General features: G+C 37.0%; 1 protein-coding gene across 2 annotated transcripts; it reads right to left on the bottom strand.

Annotated features, from left to right (window-relative positions):
- Positions 1-3,167: 3,167 nt before the first annotated feature.
- On the bottom strand, positions 3,168-9,698 carry LOC113316970. 2 transcript variants are annotated; one of them, XM_026565126.1, is made up of 13 exons: positions 9,438-9,698; positions 9,020-9,141; positions 8,772-8,935; positions 7,652-7,802; positions 7,515-7,558; positions 7,182-7,257; positions 7,044-7,050; positions 6,313-6,584; positions 5,718-5,975; positions 5,407-5,508; positions 4,762-4,812; positions 4,135-4,213; positions 3,168-3,475 (listed from the first exon to the last, which is right to left on the bottom strand). In XM_026565126.1, the coding sequence occupies exons 1-13, from the start codon at positions 9,613-9,615 to the stop codon at positions 3,294-3,296; spliced, it is 1,686 nt and encodes a 561-aa protein (XP_026420911.1). In that variant the 5' UTR covers positions 9,616-9,698; the 3' UTR covers positions 3,168-3,293. The 2 variants fall into 2 exon arrangements, with proteins under 2 accessions (XP_026420911.1, XP_026420912.1); XM_026565127.1 differs by having other exon boundaries at positions 9,020-9,149; positions 9,438-9,684.

The raw sequence follows: 9,698 nt of genomic DNA, 5'->3' as shown, positions 1-9,698 counted from the left end.
TGTTGTAAACTAGAGAAGAATTGAAGCTTAAATGAAGTGCAGCTACTGATGAATTCTGATGAAACCATAATTGCTTTCATCTTATTTATGATGAAACCATAATCGGTTTCATCGTATTTATGATGAAACCAAAAATGGTTTCATCTAATTTTTGGTCAGTGGTGGTGGTGGTCGTCGGAGGGTGTTGGCGATGTTGCTGGTTTTAGTCGGTGGTGGTCGGCGGTGGTCGACAATGGTGGTGCTGGCAGTTGATAATATGTGTTGTAGCATAGAGCATGGATCTGTGTTGTTGTGATGTTGATGTATCCAAGACAACTGCAACATAAGATCCTTGTTGAATTTTTCTTGTAGTTGAATTCTGATGAAACCAATTAGGGTTTCATCTTATTTTATGATGAAACCAAAATCGGTTTCATCGGATTTATGATGAAACCGAAATCGGTTTCATCTAAATTTTGTTCAGTAGTGGTAGTGGTCGGTGGCGACGGTGGCGGTGGTGGTCGGAGGTGGCGGTGGTGGTCGGCGGCGACGGTCGGTGGCGGCGGCGATGGTGGTCGGTGGCGGTCGGAGGCGGCGACAGCGGTCGGAGGTGGCGGCGGCGGTCGGAGGTGGTTGCGGCGATGGTTGGCGGTGGTGGTCGGTGGCGGCGGCGACGGTGGTGGTCGGTGGCGGTGGTAGAAGGTGGCGTTGCTTGTTGGTGGTGACAATATAATAAGAATTAAAGTGGAGTTGATTTTTGTTTTTGTTGGGGTGATTTAAACTAAGAGGGTAATATAGACCAATTATATTAAATGGGGTTTTTGTGAACAATTTGTTTTGTTGGAGTTTTTGTGTATGGATAGTGACACCTTTGGAATTTTAACTCGCGGACCGTAAATAATATGATAACTCTGCCCTCTATTATTTTGAAAATACTGTTTTATTAAAAAATATGTCGTCAAACGTGTGAGATAGTGCAAAAATAAGAGTGCGAGGAGATCATGTGTTTTAAACTTAAAGGTTAAATCCGTTAATAGTTTTTAATGTAAGTATTGGCTTCCATTTAGTAGCCGTATATGTTCACGACTCATGAGTCTTCTGTTTGTGTTTGTTTCCCTTATAAATGCATAAATAAAAAGTTACTGTTGTTGTTATGTTAAAATGCACTAAAGACTGAACCTTAGCAAGTATACATGATCATAGCTTACATAACAAGGTCTATTCAATTGGATGAAGATCTAGGTTTAGATCATCTCAGTTCAATAGCTTATATGGGTCGCATAGATTATGAAGGACACTCAATTTGTTATTGGGATAGTGGAACTGTGCTTCATACAGTGAGAATGTGGCTTGAGAATGAAACCTATATTTTTGGGAATTATTTCTTTAGATGAGTACATATACGTAAAATAAATTGACCATGAATATTCGACTCACTATTCAGTACGATTTAGAATAAGCTTATTATAGGGACGGCATGGTTTATTAGAGGGGCGGCATTGTGTTAGTAATGTCCCTTTAGTTGGTTAGGGGATGTCCTGAAGGGGATGTAAATTGACTAGATTACCCTTTTCACCTTAAATCAACCAAAATCAAATCAATTTTTTTTAAACCTAATGAATCAGAAAAAATCAAATCAGTTTTTTTTCATCTTCTTCTTTATCTTCTCTTCTCCTCCATCAACCGTAACCTCCATTAAAACTGAAAATTTCATCGTCTTCGATTAATCGACAAATTTGAAAAATGTTTGGAGTTAGGATTTAGTTTATCGTGTTGGATTTAAGTTAATTTTGTATCAAAAATTAGGGTTTTGTATGAAAATTGAAATTAAAATTTCTGGTTGCATGTGAGTTACGGTTGGTAATAACTCAAATACGAACCGTAACTGTAGATTGGGTTGATGTTACGGTTGGTTTTAACTCAAATACCAACCGTAAGTTCTTAGTTTTGAGAAATATGTTCAGTTACGGTTTGTATTTGCATCATATTTATCAACCGTAATTGAGTTACGGTTTGTTACTCAAACAACCATACCAATCGTAAATAATCCCGTGTCTTAAGAATTTATCAAATAATGATTTACGGTTCAAAAGTTAAGTTGACACACCAACCGTAGGGTAGTTACGGTTGGTCTCGATTCATTAGTTACCAACCGTAATTTAGTTATGGTTGTTGTCCAAATTTAATTACCAACCGTAACTGGTTTTACGATTGGATCTTCCCCAAATTTAACCAGTTACGGTTGGTATTCGATAACTTACGAACCGTAACTAAGAGTTACGGTTGGTCACGAGCAAAATTACAACCGTAAGTTCTTCTGAAAATTTAAAAGTTTTAATTTCATTACGTGCTTTAGATAATTTTGAGCGAGAAAAAGCTAATGGGAACTAATTTAGAAGTATACCGGGTCACTGGAATCACTCATTTTGGTTGAGTGAATCAAAATCTAGGGTTTCACAAATATCACAAAATTTTTTCTTTTTCTTCTCCTCTGAACTTTTTTTTAACTTTAAAAATCTGATTTTTGTTTTGATTTTGAGTTAATATAAGTGAAATTATCATCACTAAACTAGGTTATCAATAATGAGGGTTAATTTATCATTTCCAGTTTTTTGATAAGGGACACCTTAAATGATCATGTAATGTCCCTTTTTGTCCTATTAGAATGCCGCCCCTCTAATAAACCATGTCACCCCTATAATAAGCTTGATTTAGAAACATTGCTCAGGATGCTCTCTATCCTTGATTCCTTATGACAGCTCCAATCATCTTCAAAGAGACGCGGTTTCATCTCCTTAAATTTGCTCTATCGTGACAGGAGTTTGCGTTTCTGTCAGCTCAGGAGTTTGCGTTTCTGTCAGCCCAGGAGAACTGATCATCTCTGGACTTTTGAAGAGAGAATATCGCCAAATGTTTCCTGCTCCAGGAGTCAGGACTTTGCATTCAAATCTATTAGGTTTTGTTTGATAGCAGAGGAAGGAACAATTCCATGAAAAGTTCAGAGAATACTTTAGACAACGCTTTTTTTATAATTCCATGGAAATAGATTTTTGATCAGACGACGGAAAGCACGTTATTTCCATGGAAGGATGGCTAATTCCACGGAATTAACTTCTATCAAACACAGCCTTAGCATCTCAAAACATTGAGAAAGAGATCTTATTTTATCAAAAATAGAAAGAAAATAGTTACATCTACAACTCTTTACTGATATTTTGTCTACTGTGTATAAATTGCTAAACATATGAAAGTAAAAGAAGACTAAAGAGGTCGTCAAAATTTGCTATGGTTTAGCACAAGACAAACAAATATATTCAGAAGAACTTACTGACAAAATGAGTATTAGGAACAGGAAAAGGTATAGACCGAACAGTTGGAAAAGGAGGTTGGGATACCGGGATGTGAAGCGGAAGGGTATAGGGTTGCTGACCTCCACTGGATATCAATGGTGGTGGAGCTACACAAATTTGCAATCCCTGCATTGCTGCAGTAATTCCTAGAAAAAAATGTAATACGAAGTTATCAGTCACTCTATCCCAATCTTTGGTGAGTATAAGAATAAATCTCAAAAAATATGATAGTAATAAAAATCTGGACTCCATGACCCATCTTGTTTATTTTGCAAAACAATAGAAAGGGGACACTATAGCATCCATAACTTGCGGCGGCATGCCCTTACTTTATTATCCTTGACATCTTCATTGATCCAAATGAACACCGAATGCCATGAAGTATTTACTCTGACCTCGACAAACAACACTTCGAGGATCCAACGAATATTGACTAGGTTATAAATTCTGAGGAAAGGTGGTAATACCTCCTTTTGCTATTATGTGTCTTATTAAAGTCTGACTATCTTAATCATAAGTCAGATGAATTTCTTATGGACCAGCATGAATACTCGGACACACAAGAATTTATGATGTTTCATGGTGTGAAATTCCATATACCAAAATGTATGATCTACCAATTTATTACATGAACTGATAGCAGAATCAACGACTCGTTCAGCAGTTATACTGGAGGCTAGTTCATCTCAGTTGTCTATTAATACTGATCAGCACTATTACGTTCCAGATTCAAGTTCAAAGCAGAATCATTTATCATTTCATAAGAATTCATATACTTTCAAGTTTCAACTCAGGGCAGGTTTACCTTGCTGCTTCGGCAGATGGTTCTGAGGGTGAGAAAACAGAGCATGTATGGAGGGAGCTGTGGCACTCTGAATTATATCCTTTAAACAATAACGGCAAGTTACAGTCAGTGTGTATCCAAAGTACAAAATAAGCGTTTCTAACTTCAAAAGTTACGTTATTAATGTGAAGGTACAATATATTTTTTCATGGTGAATGTTCACGTCAGGTGACAACTAACATTAAGTCGCTGGTACTCTGTCAAAGTCATGAACAAGAAGAAATGAAGCAAACTGTTCATTACTTGGTTTTAGATGGGTACTTCCCCGAGTTTATGTTCACATTCTCATCGTATTAAAAAGTTGAAACCTCGTCTATTTTTATAGGTTTGCAATATTAGTTCTCTTCATAGACTCAGTAGTTCTCTTCATAGACCCGGTATGATTAACCGAAACCAGCATTTACTCCCTTAAATATGAGAGAACCCCATCAGACACATACACCTATTTGCCTCCTCCTAACTTCTTTTATTGTAAACTAGTTTTCTAATAGTTAGATCAATCAAAAGTAAACATTAGTCAAGAGCCATTCGCATATTTTATGGTTACTTAACATTTGATTAGATTATTTAAAAGCCTTTGTGTCTTACATGTGAAAAGGGATGCACATAAACATGTTGTCCCAGTCGGCTAACCAAAACCTGAGAGAAAAAAAAGAACAAGAGATCACAACCATCATTCAATGTCGAGGAGCATTTTAATACTCCATCCGTTTCACAAAGACAGTCCGCTTTGACTTTCTCAAAATATTAAGGAGATCATACTATTTTACTTGACTACCCTTGGTTACTTACCTATTTTATCTTAATAAAAATGCTAGCAATAAAGACTATCCAAAATTGGTGTGAGAATTATAAATACGAAATATAAAAGGGAAATTTAAAAGATATTGAATTTAAGAAGTATAAACTTTATAAGGAATCTAATTTTTAGAGTTAAATGTATATTTCCTTAAAAGGAATGAAGGATATATTTGTTTCCTCAATTATACTAATTTCTTTAATATTTTAGATTGGGTCACGTTAAAAATGGATTTATGAATATAAAGAATTCAAGGGTATATTAGAGAGTTCATTGAAAAAGTATGACTATAAACAGAAGTTGGACACAATTTCGAAACTGATGAAAAAGGAATAGAGGACGGTCTTTCAGAAACAGAGGGAGTAATAAAATATGTGTGACCCTCACACCTTCCCCTCCATAGAACACATTTAAAAGCAACTTCAAATACTCACAGATTGAAAATTTGGGTGAACATATGTAGGTCCTTCTTGGAAAGGAGCGTAATGACCACCATATCTAACTGGCTGAGGCCTGCTACTCACATGCCCACCAATCTAAACCAGGAAAAAGAACCAACAACAGAATGGGTCAGAAAATAAATAATATAACCCTGATCTGTGACTGTGAGGCAGAATAAGCAACAGAACCAAACTCAAAAGTATAACTGATAAAAACTTATAACTGATAGGATGGAGAAACAGACAAAATTGCAACAGATGATTCAACTCAAACCCTGATAAAAACGGGACAATCAAATACTTACCGGTTGAGGATACTGAGAAGCATTGACATCATTTACAGCCACTACATTATTGTAATGGACAAACTTTATGGGTGAGGATGAATGAGGTGCAAATGGGATGATTCCTGCGTCTGCCTGTGCACCAGCAACTGGTACTACTACGGGGACATTTTGGATGTAACCCGAGCTCGTAGTTGTTACTGCTGCAGGAGGAGCTACCGATCTGGGGACGGAGAGTACCGGCAAAAAGGTTTTTGCCTCTGGATTAAGCTTAAAGTCCTGAACATGTTGAACATTAAGTTCAAACTACAGATTTTATCTGGTAAATTGTAAATGATCTAGTTAAGAAGCAAGTCCAATGACAGGATGAGCTCCAGTGAGAGCCTTGTACCATTCAGTATATAAACATCCAACAGGAAACCTGATCCCCGATTGCCAATCTGCCGTCATGATCAAAGTAATAGACAACGGCCAAACAACTAATTATATGCTCGTATGACTTTCTTCATCCAGTTGAATAAAATCCAAGGCCATTTCAAGTCCACAAGGCAGTCTACCAACTAGCCTATGTAGAGAAGTAAGAATGCTACATAAAGTTTTAACTTTTTGGCCTTACCTTAGAATTTGTGTTTACATCTGCTGAAGCAACTGAGACAGTTGGAGATGCCAGATGGTTGGCATATGACTGCATATTTACATGTACAACTTTTGTGGAAGAGGTTGAAATTTCTGGAGCATCTGCCACTACTCTCAGCCTCTCACAATCATGGAGGTCTGGCTGGCCGTCAGAAGAGACATTACTAAGAGATAATTTACTGTCTGCAGGTATGCTAGCTGATATCCCCAGAACCCATTTATCAGCAAATACTAGCTGAGGAACTTTAGTATCTGTAACAATTGAGAATATTGACTCACTTCACTATTTAAGCTAAAAAGAATTAAAAAAACTGAAAAATAGGACCCAGAACATTTTTTTCAGGAAAGAATGAATCAGAACATGTCGTTAGCTGCCTTTTAAGAACTCAATTAAGGGGAGATGTAAGGTGGAAGCCATATGTGCACCACAGAAGTCCATGTATCCAAACTAATGTAAGTGAAAGCAGGACAACTTTTAGCAAAGAGCTTTGCTAAATTACATGGTATGTTTATTGGGCTTCAATTCTCCCTTGCATACCTTGCACTACTCAGGGGTCATCCTTATACTCTATAAACCGGGTTTTGTACTTCTAACTAAAACAATACTCAGAACCACAATGCAGGGTGTTCTTTTAGTCTTCATGTGAAAATTATAACCCTGTGAAGTGCAACAAATATGGGAATGATTGCTGTAGAGTGTGGAGCACTGACCATGAATCTACAAAAAAAGAAGAAAAAAAAGGTTAAACTTTAGTTTCCTGGAAATAATATGGATTAACAACTAAATCTTATTTCAGCTAACACTCGACCTTATAAAAATCTATCCAAATTAAATTTGATTTGACATACCGTTTTGCTCTTATGGGCCTCAAACTTCTGCACAGACCCCTTTTCTTTCAATTGTGGCTTATCTTCCCCAACCTGACTGCCAGCAGAGGATCAACAAAAAAAAGTGAGCTTGAATAAGATTACGGGAAATATGACGTCACAAAAAGAATAAGACTTGGAAGATTACAATGTTGGTACAAAGTGTTCACAGTTAGCTAGGTGTCACTACAACGTTTGTGTTGAGGGTAGAGAACCACCAGTTGGTGGCTCCCAAAAAAATTTGACAGCAAGATATTAGTATTATAACCAACAATGAGACAAAAAGAAGAGCCATCAGGTATTGAAAATTCTCACCTTCCCCCAACTATGATAACTGGTTCAGTGAATCTTTCTTCTATCTGCAACAACAAGCAAGGGCACATCTTTAGCATACACAAGCTAAAAGGATGCCTTTCCGGTTTTGGACAATTCTATGAAAGTATAAACCCCACCTTATTAGGATGTCCACCATCAATTTTCTTGCTTCCAAATTCCACTGCAGTACCCACTGATTTTGCAGGAAATTCTCTTCGGATTTGCTTGTCACCAATATCACCATGTGTCAAACCATAACCAGACTTATCTTTGTTTTGGTTGGAACCCCTACATTAATTGATTGTGAAAGAGATGAGAAAATGGAAAAATAACACTGACATACCCTTCAATGGATAAATGGAGATTCTGCTGTGCAACACTGACATGGATGCTAGTATCGGTGTGTCCGACAAAGTCACCTCAAAATAACATACCCTGGGACAGGTTGCCGGACACTTGACAACAAATAACCGGACCATGGAGATGAATATTTTAAGTAAATAAAAGGATAAGTAGCTAAGCTTTAAACAGTTTTGGTGGAAGAGAGACTCTTAGAGAATTTAAAACATCAAAAAAAAAAAATGTAATTGATGTTTCATTTTATATGTGTTCTTACGAAATCCTGAAGGGCAATGAATGCCATGTCCACCAGTCTCAGACACGAGTAACAGTGTCAACACGTGTCGATAAGGCAAATATTTAATAAATGCAGTTCTCACATAGGTATGTTGTTAAACAATCCATCATGCAAGTTGAACCACGTAAAATAATACTGATTCTGAATTATGAGGTACAAAAAAATCAGAAACAATCGACCTGAACAAGAATGTTGAGCATATAGTTACATGAATCGGCTAAATTGATTCATTCACTGATATGGAACATATTCAATGCCTCAAATAACGTGTTTTCCATGGAGAAACACGCAGGGAATGGTTAAACTGCCATCAGTGTGGATGTAGCATTGTAGCCACACCTAAATACCTAAGGTTGCTTTCCCCCATTCACCACATCAAATAGTATCTCACACAAAGGTGTTATACATGTGTTTCTAAACACGTGCATGTGATCTGACAATCAAATAGCAGTAAAATGTACTTAAGATCTAAATATATTCCGGTAATATAAACATGCATGACTAAATGAGTGGTCTGATAATCTCGCAAGAAAGTTTCAAGCTTAAAACTAAACCCTGAGGTACTAATCATCAACATAAAATTGCTATAGTAGTAATTCTGATATGAGTCATACAATTACCTAAGTTGGCTACTTTGTTTCCTCTTAGCTGGAGCAGGCTTGGTAGATTTTATTATCTGTAACTCACTTCTTAAACATTCTGAGCGCCTGATAGACCCATTGGCAGCTTCAGCACCCTCAGCGGTAACATTGCTCGAGATTCCATCAGCTGGAAGCATAACTCCCTATCACCAACACGACAACATGCAAATCAGATTCAAATAGAAAGTTGCATTAGAACCAAAATATAGAATACATAAGAGACAAACCTTCGCAATTACTTGGACAAGATCACCCGAAAGTATGACAAGTGTGTCTATAACAGACCCATGAGCCAAACTGGTACACTTCTTCCCTTTCTTAATCATCATTGCTTTCTTTAGAACAACGCCTGAACAACTACAACAAATTAAACTATCGGTCTTGCGAGAATGCTTACTAAACAAATGCACGAAAACTGAATCCCCAAAACATTAACTAACACTACACTAATTCATTAAAAAAATTGAGTATATAGCATTCAGGGATCAAATCAAAAATCAATCACCCTGAAACAACCTTAAACATTTAGAAATCAAAAAAATCCAGACCTAATTGTGTATTATAATTGAAACCAAGAAGGTATTCCAATATCCAGATTAACAAATAGAGTAGATAATAGGCTTGAGAAATGGTGGAATGGGGTACCGTAATCCTTTTCAACAGAGGCAGTATGAAAGATGCCTGAATAAGCAGAACCATCCTTGACTTGAACTTCAACTTCTAACCCTATAATGCACATAGTAGTGAAAAGTAAAGCATCGTTAAGTGAAGAAGAAGACATTGTTGAAGTTCCCTCTGGCAGATCTCTCTCTTTGCAACCCATAACACTCCCCCGCTCCCTCTCAAGATTTCTATTCAGCTTCGAGAAAGTTGGTTTCGAGACTTGCAGGGATCCGAGTATGGGCG

The sequence above is a fragment of the Papaver somniferum genome, chromosome 10 (genome assembly GCF_003573695.1).
Source record: "Papaver somniferum cultivar HN1 chromosome 10, ASM357369v1, whole genome shotgun sequence".
NCBI classification, from domain to species: domain Eukaryota; kingdom Viridiplantae; phylum Streptophyta; class Magnoliopsida; order Ranunculales; family Papaveraceae; genus Papaver; species Papaver somniferum.
The sequence above is the reverse complement of the archived record's forward strand: the minus strand, read 5'-3'. Positions and strand labels throughout refer to the sequence as shown.